Source organism: Mastigoproctus giganteus, chromosome 4 (assembly GCF_048544385.1).
Source record: "Mastigoproctus giganteus isolate SK-2022 chromosome 4, ASM4854438v1, whole genome shotgun sequence".
Taxonomy (NCBI): domain Eukaryota; kingdom Metazoa; phylum Arthropoda; class Arachnida; order Uropygi; family Thelyphonidae; genus Mastigoproctus; species Mastigoproctus giganteus.
In genome coordinates, this window is record NC_143578.1 from 12320764 (window position 1) to 12344826 (window position 24063).

General features: G+C 39.3%; 1 protein-coding gene across 1 annotated transcript in view; it reads right to left on the bottom strand.

Annotated features, from left to right (window-relative positions):
• The window catches only part of LOC150086413 (uncharacterized), a 64762-nt gene that overhangs the window by 5943 nt on the left and 34756 nt on the right, over positions 1-24063 (bottom strand). The window contains exons 2-3 of the mRNA XM_090371364.1: positions 12415-12452; positions 2401-2655 (exon numbers count right to left, since the gene is read on the bottom strand). Of these exons, the coding sequence (XP_090227490.1) occupies positions 2401-2655; positions 12415-12452 (293 nt within the window). The remainder of the gene's footprint in view (positions 1-2400; positions 2656-12414; positions 12453-24063) is intronic.

Below are 24063 nucleotides of genomic sequence, written 5' to 3' on the forward strand. Positions count from 1 at the left end.
ATCAAAGGCTGACACAAGTAATTATAGACCTGTGAGCTTAACTTCTGTTCCAGGAAAATTAATGGAGGCACTGGTTAAAGAAGCACTGCAGGATCATTTAGACAAGACTTCAGTTATAGCTCAGACACAGCATGGTTTTGTTAAGGGGAAGTCTTGCCTGACCAACTTGATTGGATATTATGATGCAGTCACAAAAGAACTGGATGCAGGGAATAACTTTGATATTATATACTTGGATCTTAGAAAGGCTTTTGATACTGTTGCACATGGAAGACTGCTGCACAAATTGGAGCAGTGTGACATTGGAGGCAAATTGCTGCTATGGATAAAGGGGTGGTTGAGGGGGAGAAGACAGAGAGTGGTAATCAATGGACACTGCTCATCGTGGACTAATGTTATTAGTGGAGTCCCTCAGGGCTCAGTGTTGGGTCCATTATTGTTTTCTGTATTTATAAACGATATTGATGATGGTATATCAAACTTAATGTCCAAGTTTGCAGATGATACAAAGGTTGGCAAGGTTGTCAAGGACACTACTGACACTATGCTGCTGCAACAGGATCTGGAAAGGTTGAGCAGATGGGCTGAGAGGTGGCAAATGAAGTTTAACATTGACAAATGTAAAGTACTACACATGGGAAACAGCAACCCCAGAGCAACGTATCAACTCTGTGGTACTACACTGACAGTGGTAGAGAATGAAAGGGACTTGGGGGTGGTTGTGCAGGCAGATATGAAGTTCTCTGAGCAGTGCAGACGGGCTGCAAGAGTAGCTCATGGTGTATTGTCAATGATATACAGGAATTTTTCTAGCAGGGATAAGGAGGTGATTATTCCATTGTATAAGGCAATGGTCAGGCCACACCTAGAGTACTGTATACAGGTCTGGAGGCCTCATTTCAAGAAGGATGTAGAGCTGCTGGAACGAGTACAGAGAAGGGCAACAAGATTAGTGAATGGAACAAAGGGGTGCTCTTACGAAGAAAGGCTTAAGTTTTGCAAATTACAGTGTCTGGAGACTAGGCACCAGCGAGGTGATCTGATAGAGGTGTATAAAGCCTTGAATGGTTTAAGCATGCTCAATGCTGATGGGATTCTTCCTCTAGCTCAGAAAAATCACCTGAGAGGGCATAAATTCAAATTGAGGAAAGACAGATGTAGGATAGACGTGAGGAAATTTGCCTTTAGCCAGCGGGTGGTTGGTTGGTGGAACAGACTTCCATCCCTTGTGGTGGAGGTTGATAGCCTAAATAAGTTTAAGGCTCAGCTGGACAGGTATTTGGAACGAACAGAGGGGTGAAGTGGAAGTGGGGTTTTTTTTTTTTTTTTTTTTTTGCTGATGCTGCATAGGCTTGCTTTCTTGCATCAAATGCCTCTACTAATGCTAATGCTAATGAAGTTCTCTGATCAGTGCAGATGGACTACTAAGACAGCTGATGATGTTCTATCAATGATATACAAGAACTTGGCAAGCAGGGACAAAGACATGGTTATCTCATTATATAAGGCAATGGTAAGACTGCATCTTAGGTATTCCATACAGGTTTGGAAACCATATTTCATGAAGGATGTAGATCTGTTGGAATGGGCAGAGAAGATCAACAAGATTAATCAGGGACATAAAAGGGTAATATTACTAGGTAAGACCTGAGTTCTGTAAACTGGAACATTTGGAAACTAGCATCTGTGAGGAGACTTGAATCAAATGTTTGAGGTTTTTAATGGGTTGAGCAACTAAAATGCTGATGGCATCCTTGCTCTTTCTCAGATCACACACAAATTTAAATTGAAAAGGGATAATTGCAGCAGAGATGTACAAAAATTTGGTTTCAGCCAGAGAGGAACTGATTGCTGGAACAGACTGCCATCTGGAGTTGTAGAAGTTGGTAACTTAAATAAATGTAAAGAAGGATTATACAGATTATTAAAAAGGAATGGCAAATGAAGTGGGAAGTAGGTTTTCTAGCATAAAAAATTCTAATATCTCCAAATATTTAATAGGAGCTCAGTAATAAATACAAAGGTAATAACATTAATGTTAAGGCAGTGAGGAAGGGGAGGGTTAAATCGATTTTCACACAGACCCACTGTTCCTTGGAGAAGGGTGTAAACTAGGTTACCCTTCAGCAGTCCAACTACTGCATCAAGATTGGTTGGTTGGTTGGTTAAGGATTTTATGGTGCATTAGCATCTAAGGCTATAACGTGCCAAGTCAAACTGCATCAAGAAATGCACAAAATGGTTTCACGGGCTTCAATTTTCTTCATTAACTTTGTATACTCTTGGTCTTCACATCAAGTATTTGAGTATAATATTTTTGGAAGCTATTTAATCTATTAATTTAATCTCACAACAATTCAAAAGTTAAACTAAAAACTAAATGATAAATATAAATCTTACTTTCTGTCTTGGTGTGAACTATCAGTAGTTACAAGACTATCCCGACAATGGGGACACCTCACAGAGGTTACTACTGTACAGTTATTCTGGCATGGTATGTTGAGAAGCACAGCTTCTTCATAACTGGGTGGAGGATCCTCTCTATCACAGGTTTCTTGTTCTTGTTCCTCCACAAGCAGTCGAGTGCTTTGTTGGGCACAGTTACTTCCAACAACAGAGTCATAAGAAGGAGGGAGGGTCAAGTTACTGGAATTTCTGAAAATGGAAACACTGACAATCAGCAAATCTATAACTGCTTAAGAATCCTAAGAAGTTAAGAAGTAGTTTTCATGCATTATTTCAAGAACATTCTTATTAGTTATAATGTATTAAATGATTATTATATTTAAGGAACATTTATCAGTTGATTTAGTATAAATGAATAACAAATACTAGCAATTATAGCTCATAAAAAATAGTGTTGCTTACAGGATCCAAAATTATAGGGACAAGAATAATTTGTATTACCCAGACAGCATCATAGGATTTATTGACAATACAGGAATCCTTAACAGTTGATGATTATGTAGAGAGTGGTTAGATGGATGACGATGACTGAGTTCTCAGTTGTTAAAAGGTATATTGGCAGGGCTCTCAATTTCAGAAAAAGAAAGCTATGACAGTCTAAGATGCTACTTGGCTTCTATCAACTAGGAAGACTGTGGTGAGGATAAATACAAGTGAATTAGGAATAACTTTAAAGCCACACAACACAGAAGCCATTAATGTATATACGCTACTAAGAAAATATAGGACAAGATGGATGAATAATGAACTGGCTAATCTAAAGTAATAATGGGATCAAAATGGTTAGGCTGGCAGAGGCTTAATATGAAAATTACTGGCAAAGATACATCAGATAAGCCCTTACATAATAGATGCACAGCCAGCAAGCACCAAAAATCAGTGCTATGGAAAATACAGAGGTTTGTTTACCAGAAAAAAAATTGGGATTAAAAGAAAGTAAGGGCCCTAAGAAGTCAATGATAACAGCCACTTTATATAGGCTAATAATTTTTTTTTGTCAAAATCAGCATTTTGTTCATTATCACCACAAGAGTATGAATTTCATAATGCCCACAGCTTTCTTAATATGTATTTTCAATTAAAAAATGCTAAGAATAGGTTAAAATGGGTGAGCTGCTATTAATTTGTCCATATACCATTGTACATATTAAGATTAATCAGATCAATCTCCTTGACATTGCACACTCTGATTTCAACACTTTTGCAACTTTTAGAAACATTCCTGTTGGGCTTTTGGAGTTGCTAATAGCTCCTGTGTTAAGTTCTGAATAACTTTCTTCAGTTGTTGCAAATATAGGACCTCTCAAGGTGGCTTTAAGCTTGGGAAGCAAAAATCACAGGGTGCTAAATTCAATAGTATGGCAGATGGGAGACCATAGTGTTGGAGTGCATCACAAAAAATTCTTGAATGGGAAGCATTGACCATGCAAGGGCATTGTCACAATGCAAGCCCCAATTCCCTGAAACACTTTTCCAGTCATTTTTCTCTGAACAGCATGGTGCAATTGCAGTATTCCTGGTTCACTGTTTGCTCAAGCACAACAGATTCATAATGAAATATGCTCTATGAATCAAAAAATATAAGCAAGACCTTCACACTTGATCAAAACTGTCTTGATTTGGGCCTTGAAGAAGACAGAATCTTCCACTAAGAAGAGTAGGCCTTTGTTTCCAGGTCATAGCCATACACTCATGATTTGTCACCAGTAATGATGGATGAAACAATGTTGACAAAGATCACATGAGCCTCACTGTTCTCAATGTGATCAATCAATAGGATGATGGCAGAAATTGACTGAAATGCATGACATTCCCAAATCTTGCATTAAAATTGATAAACCAATTGATAAAGCATAAACCAATAAGAGAAATACCAATTTCAAAAAGTAACTTTGCAGATAGTTAAATGAGGATTACTCCTGATCAGATCATGAACATAAGCAACTGAATTAATAGGTCATTCATGCATTACTCAGTTCTAGATGAGTCACTGAACATGTCACTGGACTCAGGGGAGGTACCCATTGACTGGAGATGTGCAAATGTGACCCCAATTCACAAAGGGGGATCAAAGGCTGACACAAGTAATTATAGACCTGTGAGTTTAACTTCTGTTCCCGGAAAATTAATGGAGGCACTGGTGAAAGAAGCACTGCAGGATCATCTAGACAAGACTTCAGTTATAGCTAGGACACAGCATGGTTTTGTTAAGGGGAAGTCTTGCCTGACCAATTTGATTGGATACTATGATGCAGTCACAAAAGAACTGGATGCAGGGAATAACTTTGATATTATATACTTGGATCTTAGAAAGGCTTTTGATACTGTTGCACATGGAAGACTGCTGCACAAATTGGAGCAGTGTGGCATTGGAGGCAAGTTGCTGCTATGGATAAAGGGGTGGTTGAGGGGGAGAAGACAGAGAGTGGTAATCAATGGACACTGCTCATTGTGGACTAATGTTATTAGTGGAGTCCCTCAGGGTTCAGTATTGGGGCCTTTATTGTTTTCTGTATTTATAAATGATATTGATGATGGTATATCAGGCTTAATGTCCAAGTTTGCAGACGATACGAAGGTTGGCAGGGTTGTCAAGGACACTACTGACACTATGCTGCTGCAACAGGATTTGGAAAGGTTGAGCAGATGGGCTTCGAGGTGGCAAATGAAGTTTAACATTGACAAATGTAAAGTACTACATATGGGAAACAGCAACCCCAGAGCAACGTATCAACTCTGTGGTACTACACTGACAGTGGTAGAGAATGAAAGGGACCTGGGGGTGGTGGTGCAGGCAGATATGAAGTTCTCTGAGCAGTGCAGACGAGCTGCAAGAGTAGCTCATGGTGTATTGTCAATGATATATAGGAATTTTTCTATCAGGGATAAGGAGGTGATTATTCCCTTGTATAAGGCAATGGTCAGGCCACACCTAGAGTACTGTATACAGGCCTGGAGGCCTCATTTCAGGAAGGATGTAGAGCTGCTGGAACGAGTACAGAGAAGGGCAACTAGATTGGTGAATGGGACAAAGGGGTTCTCTTACGAAGAAAGGCTTAAGTTTTGCAAATTACAGTGTCTGGAAACTAGGCACCAGCGGGGTGATCTGATAGAGGTGTACAAAGCCTTGAATGGTTTGAGCATGCTCAATGCTGATGGGATTCTTCCTCTAGCTCAGAAAAATCACCTGAGAGGGCATAAATTCAAATTGAGGAAAGACAGATGTAGGATAGATGTGCGGAAATTTGCCTTTAGCCAGCGGGTGGTTGGTGGGTGGAACAGACTTCCATCCCTTGTCGTGGAAGTTGATAGCCTAAATAAGTTTAAGGCTCAGCTGGACAGGTATTTCGAACGAACAGAGGGGTGAAGTGGAAGTGGTTATTTTTATTTATTTATGTTACTTTTTTTTTTTTTTTTTGGCTGATGCTGCATAAGCTTGCTTTCTTGCATCAAATGCCTCTACTAATGCTAAAAATGCTAAAAATGCTAAAATGTTGCAATGAGTCGCATCTCACCACCATACCATAATACAAATATAAAAAATCAGTCCCTGAGCTTTATTTTTTTATTTTTTATTTTTTTTTTATGAGAACCCCAAACACGAGAGGTATTAGAACCTATAGTACTTAGTACCGTGCTTGGGTTGGAGGTTGAGAAGACGAAAGAAGATATTTGTTGACATTGGACTTGAAATTCTGTAGATTGTAATTTTCAGGAAATACGTATGAAGGAAGGTTGTTCCAGAAAACGGCAGTTGAATGAATAAATGAGGAAGATGAAAAGTTGGTTCTGTGGGTTTGAAGTTGGACAGTAAATGGATGTTGGCTGGTGGCGGCACGTGTTCGGACTGTTTTGAAAGAGAGAGCGGGAATTATAGAAGCCAATTCAGAAGAACAGTGCCCATGGAAGTATCTGTAGAAGAGGCATGCAGCAGAAACAGTACGTCTATGAGAAAGCGAGTGGAGAGACTCTGTTAGAGATGAATCGTTAATTAACCTAACTGCCCTCTTCTGAATGGAATCAAGAAGCCTGAGAGAGGTTTTGGGGGCACCACCCCAGATGTGGGAACAATATTCCATGGCAGGACGGATTTGCGATTTATACAGAGTGAGCAGCTGTTCGGAAGAAAAGTAACGCCGAGAGCGAAAGAGAAAACCAAGTTTTTTAGATGCCGAGGAAGCAATATTTGTAATGTGCTTGTGCCAAGAGAGATTAGAAGTCAGGGTAATCCCCAAAAGAGATATATCATTTTGCCTAGAAATCGGAGTGTCACTAAAGATAAGCATAGGAGCAGAAGAATCCTTTTTGCGAGATATAAGACAAGACTGAGTTTTAGAAGGGTTGAAATCAACTAAGTTGTCTTTGCCCCACTGGAGAATTACCTGAAGATCGGCATTTAAGGAATTGGCAGCAGATTTTCGAGAACTTGAAGCTGATTGAGCAGGACAAGGTTTCTCAAAATGGAAAGTTGAATGCAATGTGCTATCATCGGCAAAACTATGGATAGGATTTCCAGTCAACGGAAGAAGGTCATTGATATACAAGAGGAAAAGAGTGGGGGAAAGAACTGAACCTTGGAGGACACTGGCATTAGTAGAGAAGTTAGAAGACAGAGAGCCATCTACCATCACCCTTAGTGAGCGATCAGAGAGAAAACTGGATAACCAATTACTAAAAACAGTTGGCAAACCATAAGATGGAAGCTTGTTTAGAAGACCTTTATGACGAACACGATCAAAAGCCTTTGAGATGTCAAGAGCAACTACTTGTGTTTCACCGAACCTTTCCATTGAATTAGTCCATAAATGGGTAACATAAGCCAGAATATCACCAGTGGATCGACACTGACGGAATCCATACTGGCGATCATTGATCAGACGGAAGGTTTCTAGGTAGTTTAAGAGTTGCCGGTTAATTGATTTCTCCATTACTTTAGAAAGAGTAGAAGTAATTGCAATGGGACGATAATTGGATGGGAGGGATTTGTCACCCTTTTTAGGAACTGGCTGGATATGAGCAAATTTCCAAGCAGAAGGAAAAACACCTTTGGAATAAGAAAGTGAAAAAAGGCGGCAAAGAATAGGAGTAAGTTCAGGAGCACAAGTTTTGAGAACAAGTGGAGAAATACCATCAGGACCTGGAGCTTTCTTAGCATCAAGATTCATCAAAATCCTTCTGATATCCTTTTGACGGAAGACCACAGGAGGCATTGAATGGAGTGTGTTAGGAATGGTGGGAGGTGTTTTACCAAGATCATTAATACATGAGCTGGAAGAAAAATGGGATGCTAGCAGGTCAGCTTTATCCTTGGCTGAAGTGACAACAGAACCATCTGGTTTGGACAGGGGTGGGAGCAGAGATGGGCAAAAGTTGCGGCCAATAGCTTTGGCAAGAGACGAGAATGCTCGGCTACCATTAGGGCAAGAAGCAAGTTTTCTACTCTTAGCCTGTTCAAACTCTAGTTTGGACTGATTAATAACTGCTTTACAATTGTTGCAAGCTTTGGTGTAGGCAGAAAATGAAACTGAAGAATTAGAAACAAGCCAATTACGATATGCAACATTCTTCTCTTGGACAGCCTTAGCACATTTATTGGAAAACCAAGGTTTAGATAAAGGACGAGATTTTAAAGTAGAGTGTGGGATAAAGGATTCCATTCCTGCAAGAATAATTTCACTGACACGATCTGAGCAAACGTTGACATCAGAAGTTTTGAAACAGTAATCAGACCAAGGAAAAGAAGAAAAGAAGTCTCGCAGGTCATCCCATTTTGCATTCTTGTAATGCCAAACAATATGAGGTTGGGAATAGCCATGAGAAAAAGGTTCCATTGGAGAAGAGACAATCACCAAGTTGTGATCTGAAGTGCCTAAAGCACCTCTCACTTTGACCTTGTACTTAGAAGGGTTGTTTGTGAGAAAAAGATCAAGCGTATTGGCTGTATGATTAGGATTGTCCGGTATTCTTGTAGGTAAATGAACAATCTGTGCTAGGTCATTAGTAATTGCAAAAGCCTCAGCATCTCGACCTGCTGGGTCGGTGTGACTAGAAAATGGAAGCCAGCTGGAGTTGTGAACGTTAAAATCACCAAGGAAAATTACCTCACTGTTAGGAAAGTTAGACTGGAGAAAGTCAAGTTGCAAAGAGAGGAAGTCAAAGAGCTCCAAGTGATTAGTGGAGTTGGGAGAACGGTAGAGACAACAGATGAATTTTACAAAATGAGGTAGAGAGATTTTAAGCCAGAGAAGATCAAAGAGAGGAGATTCCAAATTGCCAAGTCTCTGACAGGGAATATCAGAACGGACATATGCACAAGTACCACCTTTGAGGCGAAAGGAATCATACAGCAAATAATTTGGACATCTGAGATGAGTAGTTGAATCAACTGATAACTGAGATTCAGTCAGAAAAAGTACATGGGGTTTGGAAGACTGCAAGTGGAAATAAATGGACATCGTTGAGATTGGAATTAAGACCACATATATTTGTGAATTGAATTAGGAAGTCCTTGGGAGGTTTAGATCTTTTCGCAGATAAGCTTGCTCTATTATTTTGACAATTCATGGTGTATTCGATAGTAAGAAAAAGTGGGTGGGACATGCTGTATGAAGTAATGAAATTTTTGGATATGGCGTACATGTGGTAAGAATATACCCAGATCCTTGACATAACGTGGCCTCGACAATGCTCCCCGCATACACACTACTCGGACTCCCTCCAGTCACTATCTGGCAGAGTAGAGGTAGCAAGATTATACACTAGCTGATCCGGAAGCCTCCTAGAGAGTTACCAATAGGTTTGGTCCGGTGTACTATCTAGTGGCCGGCCTGCGAACACCGTTTTAGAGCTGTACCCTCGAAATGTAAGGAATATTGGATCTCGCCACGACAGTCATCATAACCTCAAAAATCATCAATCATACTGCATGATGGAAGAGATAGGGAAGGGTTGGCCGGAACTTAGCTCTAGAGACTAAACATGGGTTCCACCACTTCAAGCCTCCAATAAGCAAAGTGGTGGTATTTCACCGGTTGATGAGAGTCATCTACCACCTAGTACTGCCTGGTAACATAGAGGGGCGGCGTTCCTCCATGTGGTGTGGGCGCCACACCTCGACCCCTGCTTACGTTGGTTCACACCTGGGTGGTCACCCACCATGCACTTGTGCATGGAGGTTATACCCAGGATTACTAACAGTCCCACCATCGTGAAGGTGCAAGCAGAGGATTTGGCTGTCATAGACCGTCCGGACTTCGCCGAAATTGTGTCCACTTGACTTAAGTGTCACCCGAATATCAGTTCCATCAGCGTTTTAGACTCCCAGGTAGCAAGAACAGCTTGTCTGGCATATCTGAGAGAATGTCTGTGACAACCTCAAGGACCATTATTATATGATCACACCCCATACACTTTTGTTATTATTGAACATGGCACCAAACCAGTGTATTTCCAAACTTGTCACAATATTAGAAAATCTTAAGCATTCATCATTATGTATTATCAAAACGTAACCTGCATTATATATCTTTTGGCTAAGCTAAAGGGATTGTAATCTGCAGAGCATACGTTATATAAGGATGGTCCATCACATGGTTGTAATTAATTCCTGTGCGCACAGTTTAATGTGAGGTCTGGCATTCTCACAGCAGAGAATTACCTTGATATTTCAACTGGCACAATGTTTTTTAATGCAATGTTTCAGCTTCCTTAAAGTCACAACATCCTGCTCCATCTTAACTTTAAAGTTTCGCTTTTCCATAAAATACACAAACAGGACATTCTTACTCAAAACACAAGAGCCTTCAAAAGACTGTGCTATGAATTTGCTGATGTCTTATGGTGCCACAAATTAGAGTGTCATTTAGTTTTGTGTCATAATGGTGAACCCATGTCTTCTCAAATATGATAACATGTAAGAGAAACTCCTCACCACCAGTTTCAGAATACTCAAGTTCCATACCCAATACTGATGAGCTTTCAAGCTACTTTGTGTTCTTCTTTCAACATTCTTGGGCCTTGCCATACAAAGACCGACATTTATTAAATATCGGTCTTTGTATGGCATTTATTAAACACAATTTCACATTACAGCACAATTTATTCAAGGCAGTGGATATTGTATTATAATGTAAAAATCATATTCAGTAAGTGCGTCAGTCATTGTATGCAAAGTGAAGTCTCCATTTTTGAAAGGCCTGATCCAATATCTAACAGTGTACACATCAATGAAATATTTGCCACAGGATGTAATAATTTAATTTATTACAGGATGCAATAAATTGAAATTGCTAAAATTCTTTCTGATGAGAGGAAATTTTTTATACAGTATATAAAATTTGGATGAAAATGAAAGAGGAAGAATGAAAATACATAAAAAGGAATTTTATGAGAAACCAATTCAGTTAATCTACAAATATCAATGTTCTAAAATGATAATTCCTGAAATATCAGTCTTCGCTTTGCAGTGCTTTGCCAGTTCTTGTTTTTAATATACACACACACACACATATATATATATATATATTATTCTTTAGTAATATGATAATTTATGTTGTATTTTACTTTTAATATACTTTTATAGTGGTTTTCCTTAAATTATTTCTAGATTTTTCTGTTGTCCCGGTAGCTGTTTTAGCAATGCCCGGGTACGAACAGAGTACATATTATTATTTTATCTTTCTATTGTGGTTTATTGTGTTTATTTTCTTAATTACGGGTGTTTTATTCTTTAGTAATATGATAATTTATGTTGTATTTTACTTTTAATATACTTTTATAGTGGTTTCCTTAAATTATTTCTAGATTTTTCTGTTGTCCCGGTAGCTGTTTTAGCAATGCCCGGGTACGAACAGAGTACATATTATTATTTTATCTTTCTATTGTGGTTTATTGTGTTTATTTTCTTAATTACGGGTGTTTTCTACTCATAGGTATTATGGTTAATACATTACTGGTCTTTAAGCTAGCCTAAACTCGGTTATCTTAAATGCCCAGGGCCTATTCATTTATTATTTTTCAACTTGTTACGTATTGCTAAAGAAATTGTCATATTAATTATGACAATTTCTAATTATGACATATTAATTATGACAATGCATTACATCGAATGGACCGTCAATCCGCTCAAAGCCCCCGATGAAGTAGGGGATTGACGACCATGTGATGTAATACAAATATGTATAAAGATGTAATACAATAAATGTATTAAAATGTTTAATATTTTATCATTTTGTCATAAAGTAGTATTGCTACAGTTTTTCATCTATAATTAATATGACAATTTCTTTAGCAATACGTAACAAGTTGAAAAATAATAAATGAATAGGCCCTGGGCATTTAAGATAACCGAGTTTAGGCTAGCTTAAAGACCAGTAAGGTATTAACCATAATACCTATGAGTAGAAAACACCCGTAATTAAGAAAATAAACACAATAAACCACAATAGAAAGATAAAATAATATATATATATATATAAAAGATTATCATAACATCTAGAATCTGGAAAAAAAAAAAAAAAAAAAAAAACCTATCTGATATCTATTTTTATATAATGCTTCAAAATTTTATCATTGATGGATCTATTATTGTCACAATATTCACAGTTTCTCATTTAACAACGTATAAATTAATAAAACTATTCTAAATAAATTTTATGATCAGGAACATATTTGGTATTCAAAATTAAAAGAGGTGAATTTACTTTTTTCTTTTAAAGATATGAGATACCAATACTGAGAAAATATTCTGAGCATGATTCTACTGATATTAATACAGAATTGCCTAAAAGTATTTTAACAGTAAAACCAATGTTGCCTTTCAGTACTTTTTATTTGATCAATTAAAAAGTACTTTATTTTTTAAACCCTGAACAGCGTAAGAAATAAAGTTATTCTACCGAAGTTATGGAATAACTTAAAACCACATGATAACAAAAAAAAACACATTACCTTGGAAATGCTATATCCAAAGAAGGGTACTGAAGATCCTGTAAAAAGAAAACAACTGATGAAAATGAATATTAATAAAGTTTTTATTAAGTAAGTTAATTTTATTAAAAGCATGATATACTTTAAAGTAAATTGTTCCTGTTATACTGAGCTGCTTATTCTTTATATTTTCACCGATTAATAAAACCACAGAATTCTCACTTTACTAAAAAGTGATCTGTTTCATAGTAATAGTTCTACAATGTCAAATTTGAATTCAATGTTGAATTTGAAAGTATCTGCAATTCTGCCAAGACACGATTGGAGGGAGTATATGATGAGGGCCTTGTTAATCAATTTGGCCTTGGAGAAATTGTGCAAGGCTCATGGGGCAGAATTTTTTTCAGCCTGGTCTGTGCTTGTTAACAGGAGAGACTGCTTCTACAGGGATGGACATTTAAATAGAAAGAGTGCAAGAATATTTGCTGATGCTTTTGAGGTACTGTTAGGTGGGTCGAAAACTGCTAGCTTGGGGGAAGACATGGACTAATAGATTAACAGTAGCCGCGGGCTGAGGTGAAAGTGATTCTTGCACTGCTTCTTTTAGAATGAGCAGCAGCCTGGAAAACAAGGTGCAAGGGGGGATTTCATAAACTGTGGGATTCATCGCAGAACATGGGCTGTGTTAGGGTAGCTAAGGATAAGAACAGGTGCATGTATACCTCAGTGAACACTAATGCTAGGAGTTTGGTAAATAAATTTGATCAATTTGAGGTGTTGGTCAAAACATCAAAGGCAGATATTGTTGGGATATCAGAGACGTGGTGTCACACGGGTATAAGGAATGCAGAATTGGTATCTGGGAAGTACAATGAGTACGGAAAGGATAAACAGGATAGGAAGGGAGGAGGGGTTATGCTATTAGTTAAGAAACAAAATCTAAGGAAGTGTAACCAATTGATATGGGTGGACAGTGCAGTGTGAAGTCAGTCTGGTGTGACATAAGCACTGTGAAAGGGAAATGAGAGTAGGAGTGTGTTATAAGCCTAGTGACTCGGATGAGTATAATGGACAACTGTACAGAGAAATAGAGTATGCCAGTAAATCAGATTGTCTTATAATGGGGGATTTTCCCTTCCCTTTACTCCTGATGGTGGTTTGACTGGAACTTGTGGATTGGTCACACACACACACTAGCAAGGCTTTTGTGGATTACTGAATGATTGTTTTCTACCATAGCATGTTCAGGAGGAAACTAGAAGGAGTAATACTTTTGATCTGATTATCAGTAGTGATTCTTCATGCATTAAGAATCTGCAGATAAAGGAACCACAAGGTGGCAGTGATCACAGTGTGCTGATGTGGGAATTACTCAAAGAGATAACTACCATCATCATGTGTAAAGGAAAGGATTTTTACTTTCTTAAAGGTGGCTACGCTGGTCTGAGATAGTTTTTAAATTCTATACAGTGGGACCAACTGATGATGTTACCAACAGCAAATTCTAAATGGGAAGTAGTCAAAGAATTAATCTTGGAAGCTACCAGGCTTTTCATACCAACTAAGAAATACTATTCAAAGTTTAGGCCAAATGGATGTCAGATGAACTAATGAGACATGTGGCAAAGAAGAAAAATACATGGGATACATAAATAATTAACAGGTGATAGAGAAGTCTATGGTAGATATAAGCTGGTCTGGATTCAAGTCACAAAGGACGTTAGGCAGGCAAAGGAAGATTACAAGAAATCTTTGGCAAAGGATGCAAAGAAAAACAGCAGAGTTCTTTACTTATGTAAACTCTAGAAGGAAGGGGACGAATTAGATTGGTCCACTTGATATCGATGGTTCAACTGTTGATGATCATACTCAGGTAGCTAGCAAACTGAATGAGTATTTTGCACCTACATTTACACGTGAGGACCTATTCTGGGAGTGGAGTGCCAGAAGTTTATCAAACTCTGTCAGTGAGCTAAATGATTTTGTAATAAATGAGAGCAAAGTGGAGCAGAAACTGTTCAAGAGATAAACATAAGAAAGGCACCGGGTTAATGGGATCTATCCAGTTATATTAAAGGAGACAGCAGAGAAAGTAAGCTAACCTAGCAGAGGAAGCAAGACATAATTATGACAGCTTCCTTGGACTCAGGAGAAGTACCCATGGACTGGAGATGTGCAAATGTGACCCCAATTCACAAAGGAGGATCAAAGGGTGACACAAGTAATTATAGACTTGTTAGTTTAACTTCTGTTTCGGGGAAATTAATAGAGGCACTGGTCAAAGAAGCAATGTAGGATCATCCACACAAAATTTCAGTTATAGTTCAGACCAGTGCTTTTTTTTGTAAAAAAATAAGTACCGGTACTCCATTTATTGCTATCAGGAAAAATTTAAAATTAAAAGGATATGAAAAGTACTCTTAAAATTTTTTTTCCTGATATTGTTACTTTTGTAGTAATGTTTTTGGAATAAGAACAACAAATTTAGTATATTAGCACAGTTTATTAAGCGTAGTCACGAATGGTCGTTAGTGTAGTATCTCAAATAGAGAGCTTTATGGTAAATGAAATAAAGTTTCTAGTACCCCGGCTTGGCCTAAAACTGAGGAACTAACGAAAACATTGTCTATTTGAGTCTTTCCAGTTGTGAATGGCAAAGGTGGGAGAAGTGACTCTGACTTCTTCCTGGAGAAGCAACCGGCAGGTGAGGTCGTGCAAAACTCCACGCAGGCATCTCCCCACCACTGCTGCCGCCTCAACACTGGCTCTCTGAGTGCCTCCTTGCCGAGACAACTTCAGCTTTGAAAATTGTTAAAAAATACTTCTCGTCGCAAAATTTATAAATGACCTTGATAGAATTATTAACTATTTAGCAACCTTTTTGTCACCAAAAGGAGAGTTACTTAATACAAAGAAGCATGCTATTGAAGTGCAATAAAAAATTGGTTTTTTAATTTTAACACAAAAAGTAAATGATAGATTTCAATCGGAATAGTTTTTCCTTGATAAGCATTGAATAAAGCATAGCTAATGTGATTTCTAAATTTTTAGTTCCATTAGCGACGGAAATAGAGAAGGGGACACGAAAATTACTCACATTTTCCTGTCTGGCGCCGCCATTTTTAAGCTTAAAAATATTTTAAAATTATAATTTAAACCTACTCGTTGAGCCAATGGTTTATAATAAGCTATAGGTTGTCAACGACATTTTTGTTTCCCCCATCCCCCCATTTCTCAGACAAATGTTTTTCAACAACAATCAATATGACATTATGTTGGCCCACATGTAAAACCCATGCAAAATTTCAAATCAATAGGTTGAGTGGTTCCAGAGACACAATGCTGTGACAAACAGATGGACAGACAAACAACTGAGTGACGTTATAAGGGTCTTTCGTTACACTACGGCCCCTAAAAATAATAAGTAAAAATAATTTCATAATAAAGTTTTTGTAGAATATTCCAAATTTTTATTACGTTCTCATCCGACACCCTATGACAACTTCTGTTTCCGGAGCAGCCATGAATCAACATATTTTGCTGGATCGAAGCGGGTCAGTGGTGGGCCTACAATTTTATGAAACAGTAGTGAAGAAGCTGTTTTTGTTAACAACGAAGCTCTGGTTGGGCTGACAATCAGATTCATTTGTGAAAATCCTCGTTCATGTTCACTCAATGAAATTGGTATCATACTCAGTGTCCATCAAATGTTTCAATTCTTCCGAAACCATCTTTTCAATTAGGTATTCCTGAAATCCATAAATTGTACCTCTTTCATTTAACTGTAACTTAATTGACAATTTTCTAACTTCTTTTTTCACCAAATGCCATCATTTCACATTTAGAAGGTTTAATACCTTCGTTGTCCTCATTTTCCTTCTCTCATCATTGGTATTGTCACTAGTTCTTAAATTTGAATTTTTTTTTTTTTTCTCCTTTTTTTTTTTGAAACTGTCCAAAATGTCAGTGTCATTTGGATATTCAGGTACCATGACCATGTAAACATAGATAGGGAAAATTTACGGAAAAATGTGGATAATGCACTTTTGAGAAACAACAGATGATTATTAGAGGAGACCGGCAGAATTGCTTAACAAGTACAGGTCACTGTTGAAAAAAAGCCGTGAAATAGGGTTGAATTTGAAAGTGTCTGCAATTCTGCCCAGACACGATAGGAGGGAGTATATGATGAGAGCCTTGTCGATCAATTCAGCCCTGGAGAGATTGTGCAAGGCTCAAGGGGTAGAATTTTTTTCAGACTGGACTGTACTTGTTAACAGGAGGGATTGCTTCTACAGGGATGGGATACACTTAAATAGAAAGGGTGCAAGAATATTTGCTGATGCTATAGAGGCAGTGTTAGGTGGGTCGGAAAACTGCTAGCTTGGGGGGATACAAAGACAAATAGATTAACAGTAGCCACTAGCAGAGGTGAAAGAGATTCTTGCACTGCTTCTATTGGAATGAGCAGAAGCCTGAAAAACAAGATTCAGGATATTTCAGAGACTGCTGGGAGTCATTGCGGTACAAGTAAACACATGGGTTGTGTTAGGGTAGCTAACAATAGAAATAGGTCCATGTATACTTGCGTGTATACCAATGCTAGGAGTTTAGTAAATAAATTTGATGAATTTGAGGTATTGCTCAAAACATCAAAGGCAGATATTGTTGGGATATCAGAGACTTGGTGCCACACAGATATAAGGAATGCAGAACTGGAATTTGGGGAGTACAACGTCTACAGAAAAGATAGACTGGATAGGAAGGGAGGAGGGGTTATGCTATTAGTTAAGAAATACATAAAATCCAAGGAAGTGAAGCCAGTGGACATCGCAGTGTCGAGTCAGTTTGGTGTGACATAAGCATTGGGAGATCAAAATTGAGAGTAGGAGTGAGCTATAGGCCTAATGACTCTGATGAGTATAATAAGAAACTGTACAGGGAAATAGAGTGGTCCAGTAAATCAGAGAGTCTTATAATGGGAGATTTTAATTTCCCAGATATTGACTGGAATTTGTGGGCTGGTCACTCACACACTAGCAAGGCTTTTGTGGATTTATTGGATGATTGTTTTCTACATTAGCATGTTCGGGAGGCAACTAGAGGGAGGAATACTCTTGATTTGATTATCAGCAGTGATTCTTCATGCATTAAGAATCTGCAGATAAATGAAAGACTAGGTGGCAGTGATCACAGTGTGCTGAAGTGGGATTTACTCAAAGAGGTAACTACCATTAGGGGTAAAGGGAAGGGTTATTGCTTTCGTAAAGGCGACTACGATGGACTGAGACAGTATTTAAATTCTATACAGTGGGACCAACTGATGATGTTACCAACAGTAAATGCAAAATGGGAAGCATTCAAAGAACTTATCTTGGAAGCTACTAGACTTTACATACCAACTAAGAAATATGGTTCAAGGTTTAGGCCTAAATGGATGTCAGATGAACTGATGAGGCATATTGCAGAGAAGAAACATGCATGGGATACATACAAATTAACACATGACACAGAAGCCTATGATAGATACAAGTTGATCTGTAACCAAGTTACAAAGGAGGTTAGGCAGGCGAAGGCAGATTACGAGAAATCTTTGGCAAGGGATGCAAAGAAAAACAGCAAAGGGTTCTTTACTTATGTAAACTCTAGAAGGAAGGGGATGAATCAGATTGGTCCACTTGATATCGATGGGTCAACTGTTGATGATCCTGCTCAGGTAGCTAACAAACTAAATGAATATTTTGCATCAACATTCACACATGAGGAGTTATTTAGCGAGGGGAAAGCCAGAGGTGTATTCAACTCTAGCAGTAAGCTAGAGAATCTTGTAATAACTGAGAGTAAAGTGGAGGAGAAATTGTTGAAGATAAACACAAGAAAGGCACCTGGGGTGGATGGGATCTATCCAGTTATATTAAAGGAGGCAGCAAAGGAAGTAAGCAAACCCTTAGCCATAATTATGAGAGCTTCCTTGGACTCAGGGGAGGTACCCATTGACTGGAGATGTGCAAATGTGACCCCAATTCACAAAGGAGGATCAAAAGCTGACACAAGCAATTATAGACCTGTGAGTTTAACTTCTGTTCGAGGAAAATTAATGGAGGCACTAGTTAAAGAAGCACTGCAGGATCATTTAGACAAGACTTCAGTTATAGCTCGGACACAGCATGGTTTTGTTAAGGGGAAGTCTTGCCTGACCAATTTGATTGGATACTATGATGCAGTCACAAAGGAACTGGATGCAGGGAATAACTTTGATATTATATACTTGGATCTTAGAAAGGCTTTTGATACTGTTGCACATGGAAGACTGCTGCACAAATTGGGGCAGTGTAACATTGGAGGCAAATTGCTGCTGTGGGTAAAGGGGTGGCTGAGGGGGAGAAGACAGAGAGTGGTAATCAATGGACACTGCTCGTCGTGGACTAATGTTATTAGTGGAGTCCCTCAGGGCTCAGTGTTGGGTCCATTATTGTTTTCTGTATTCATAAATGATATTGATGATGGTATATCAAGCTTAATGTTGAAGTTTGCAGACGATACAAAGGTAGGCAGGGTTGTTAAGGACACTACTGACACTATGCTGCTGCAACAGGATCTGGAAAGGTTGAGCAGATGGGCTGAGAGGTGGCAAATGAAGTTTAACATTGACAAATGTAAAGTACTACACATGGGAAACAGCAACCCCAGAGCAACGTATCAACTCTGTGGTATTACACTGACAGTGGTAGAGAATGAAAGGGACCTGGGGGTGGTTGTGCAGGCAGATATGAAGTTCTCTGAGCAGTGCAGACGGGCTGCAAGAGTAGCTCATGGAGTATTGTCAATGATATATAGGAATTTTTCTAGCAGGGATAAGGAGGTGATTATTCCCTTGTATAAGGCAATGGTCAGGCCACACCTAGAGTACTGTATACAGGCCTGGAGGCCTCATTTCAAGAAGGATGTAGAGCTGCTGGAACGAGTACAGAGAAGGGCAACAAGATTAGTGAATGGAACAAAGGGGTGCTCTTACGAAGAAAGGCTTAAGATTTGGAAATTACAGTGTCTGGAGACTAGGCACCAGCGAGGTGATCTGATAGAGGTGTATAAAGCACTGAATGGTTTGAGCATGCTCAATGCTGATGGGATTCTTCCTCTCGCTCAGAATAATCACCTGAGAGGGCATAAATTCAAATTGAGGAAAGACAGATGTAGGATAGACGTGCGGAAATTTGCCTTTAGCCAGCGAGTGGTTGGTTGGTGGAACAGACTTCCATCCCTTGTCGTGGAAGTTGATAGCCGAAATAAGTTTAAGGCTCAGCTGGACAGGTATTTTGAACGAACAGAGGGGTGAAGTGGGAGTGGTTTTTTTTTTTTTGGCTGATGCTGCATAAGCTTGCTTTCTTGCATCAAATGCCTCTACTAATGCTAATGCTAATTTGATGGGGTAAAAGAAAATCACTTTTCTAATTCTAGAATGGGAAACTTAATAGTTGATTAATAGTGGTGTCCAACCTACAGCCTGTGAAGAAAGTGAACTAAAACAGCATTTTAAATTTTGTTAATTATATAAAAATAATTTTTCTCATTATGTTTTGTTCAGTAAATGTAATTGTGAATTGTACTTAATAAAATTTTAGAATATTTTCAGTTTTACTTTTCCATATCTTGTTGCAACAAGATATGGAAAATGTAACAAACTAAAGAAATCTAACTTGAAATTTTTTTTTGAATATGGCCCCTGTACGGGAAAAGTTTGGACACCACTGCAGTAGAAGGTGGGCCAGAGCCCATTAGGAATACCCCCAGATCTGCTCATTGCTGACCAGCGCGACTTCTCCGTATGTGGGACAGATGGTCGGATAGGTTTTACCAGGTACCACTAAGTTGTAGAATGGTAATCTCTTTAGCCCTTTTAATTCGCTAAGCAGCACTAATTGCCTAAATTGCCTCAAGACCAGAAATGCGAACAGTGCGTACCGAGTATATTCTCTCCTAATCCGTTGCTATATGAAAATTTCCTCACTCAACGGAAAGTACAGTATCTTAAATGTAACTTCCAAAAGAAATTCAAAATAATTTGTTATAAAAGGACTTTAGCATTAGCAAAGGCACATGGTGCAAGAAAGCAAGCTTATATAGCATTAGCCAAAAAAAAAAAAAAAAACCGTTATTTCACCCATCCACTCACTCCAAATGTTTGTCAAGTTCTGCCTTAAATCTATTTAAGCTATCAACTTCTACAACGACAGATGGAAGTTTGTTCCAGCAATCAACCACCCGCACATCTATCCTACAACCGTCTTTCCTCAATTTGAATTTATGCTCTCTCAGGCGATTATTCTGAGCAAGAGGAAGAATCCCATCAGCACTGAGCATGCTCAAACCATTCAAGGCTTTATACACTTCAATCAGATCACTGCGCAGGTGCCTAGTCTCCACTGTAATTTGCAAAACTTAAATCTTTCTTCGTAAGAGCAACCCTTTGTTCCATTCACTAATCTTGTTGCCCTTCTCTGTACTCATTCCAACAGTTCTACATCCTTCTTAAAATGTGGCCTCCAGACCTGTATACAGTACGCAAGGTGTGTATTGCATTACCTGACCATTGCATTATACAAGTGGATAATCACCTCCTTATCCCTGCTAGAAAAATTCCTGTATATCATTGACAAGACACCATGAGCTACTCAGAAAACTTCATGTCTGCCTGCACAATTACCCCCAGGTCCTTTTCATTCTCTACCACTCTGTCAATTATAAAAGACCCACCGAATATACTCACGGAAGACCAACACGCTATCATACAGGCAAACGAGACCTATAACACCCAACAAATGGAGCCGCCAATTACCATGGATGATCTACAGGAAGCCACAACACAAATGCGCAACAAGAAATGCCCTGGCCCTGACCCCAGACCTCGTTAAGAGGGCAGTGGAGCACATACCGGAACCCCTGCTGCACCTCTTCAACTGCTGCCTCAGAGTGGGCCATTTCCCAAACAGCTGGAAAACAGCACATCTCAAGCTCATCCTGAAAAAACCCAACTGAACCACCTGAACAACCAAACTCTTACCGTCCCACAGCGCTGCTATCAACACTAAGTAAACTCCTGGAGAGAATACTTCATCAAAGGATACTCAGCCGCTACAAAGAAGCTAACCTAGAGTCACCCAGACAATATGGGTTCAAACCTGGACTCTCCACCACTGAAGCAATTCGGAACCTCCTAGAAAGCGCAGTGCAATGTAACGAAAAGTACTTCCTGGTAATTGCGGTCAACTTCGCCGGGGCATTCGACACCCTCTGGTGGCCGAGCATCCTGGGCAGACTCTGCAAGGCAAAAATTCCCATGAATTTATATAATTGCATTAGATCCTACCTCTCTGATAGAGAAAAATTAGGGTAATGGCATCGTTCCGGAGCCTGACAAGATCGGTCCGCAGGGATCTGTCCTGGGGCCTCTCCTGTGGAACATTGTTTTTGATGAATTCCTGGCACTCGGCTTGGGTGATGTCAACGCACAAGCTTTCGCAGATGATCTCGTCCTAACGGTGGCAGCGAGCTCTAGATCACAGTTAGAAGCCCATGCGAACCATGCACTGCAAGTACTCCAGGACTGGGCAAACCTGCATACACTGGAGATTTCCCCGACCAAAACGAACTCAATTCTACTGAGAGGAACACTCAACATCAGACAGCCGCCCCGGATAAAAGTAAGAGAAAGCACAATCAAACTAGCAAAACAGATGAAACACCTAGGCATTATCCTAGATTCCAACCTGTCCTTTAAACAACACCTCTTATATCTGAAGGAGAAGCTGAGAAAATACGTAGCACTAGTAGTCAGAGTAACTCACAGAGACTGGGGACTAAACAAAAGAACATTATCCCTCTACTATAAAGCGATTTTCGTCCCAGCAATTACTTATGGAGCCCCAATATGGTACGCACAAAGCAAGAACCGCAGTAAATAAAAGAATCCTCGAAACAATACAGCGAAAAATACTTCTCACCATCACCAGGACGTGTAACACGGTGAGTACCTGTGAGCTGCAGGTCCTGGCAGGAACTCTCCCTCTGGACCTGGAGGTGGTAAGATGTGGGTTGATGTACTACCTGGCAAAGGGAACACCGACCACATTTGACACTTTTACACTGGACCCTACAAACAACTACCGAACGGAAAAACAGAAAATCATGGAACACCTGAAAGACACTTGGCAGAGGAGATGGCAAGAGATGACAAAGGGTGAAGTCACACAGAAATTTATACCCTACGTAGAAAAGACCTATCCAAAAGCCCCCAAATGGTTCTACCCGGGCCTGAACACCACCTTCCTCCTGACAGGCCATGGGCCCTTTAATGCAAAACTGAATGCACTTGGACTGACCGAGGACCCAACTTGCACCTGTGGCAATATGGAGACATGGCAACATATCATGCACAAATGTGAATGCTATGAGGAACAAAGATCAGTACTCATCACCAGTATAAAGTTCGTACCAAAAGACAATGAGCATCACCTCCTGGATTCGGAAGACGAGTACACCGCGTTCAGCCGCTACACCCAGGACATCTTTAACAGACGGAGAACGGAAATCACTATCCACAACAATATGGAAACATCTGAATAGAAGAACTCCATTGAAACTAACCAAGGAGGAGACATTCAAGACTACAGCATGAATATACCGCATGACTACAACTGATCAGAAGAAATTACCAACAAAGATACCTCTCCATTCATGACCTGGTGCAAATGGCCAGGACTGATGCTCTCAACGAATATGACTACCTGAATTGACATCAAAGCAGTACTACAAACTGACCAGAGTCATCACTCCTCTTCCTAACCCCATAAGACGAACACAAGACTAGTGAGACACTGAACCAAGACTGTGACCTACCTCTTACTTCTGACCTACCTGAAGTGACACTGAACTGAACATCCAAAAACCATGACTGTAGTAACCCACCTGAAGTGATTCTGAACTGGCAATCAAAAACCATGACTGTGACCACAGCTACGCTGTTGCCTCGCCTTTTAGCGATCTGGGTTGGACACCTAGTCTGGCCAACTTTCTCTGCATATCCTGGTGGGAGGGGGGACAGGACCGTTCCCTCCCCCATTTACTTCTAGTGCGGCATGGGCATGCCACACTGATATCTGGAGTCGTCTTACCTATTGGCCCCATACTTCGGTCTTTCCCCACACTCTCTCTATACATCACAGTGCACGCCCCACACGACAAAAACTGAAACTTCCAAATTATAACAGCCAAATCGTGCATCAATTCCAAAATTTAACCTCATTAGTGAATAACCCCCTTAAAATTGCATATTTTTAATTATTTATTTATTTTATTTTATTTATTTATTTTATTTTATTTATTTATTTATTATTTTTTTTAATTTTTTTATTTATTTTTTATTTATTTATTTTTATTTTTTTATTTATTTTTTTTAGGCCCTAGCCACTGAAATCTCAGGAAATTAGGTGGCAGGGCCTGCCAGAGTAAATAATTATGCTGGGTGTACCTGGTCTGCCTCCATGGGGCTGAGTGTGGACAACGTTGGGCCCCAGCAGGGGTCTAGCGGCTAAACAGACAGAGGAACAACGATACACAACACAATACTTCCAAATCCCATACACTTTTAAATCTCTGGCCTTAACAGTGATT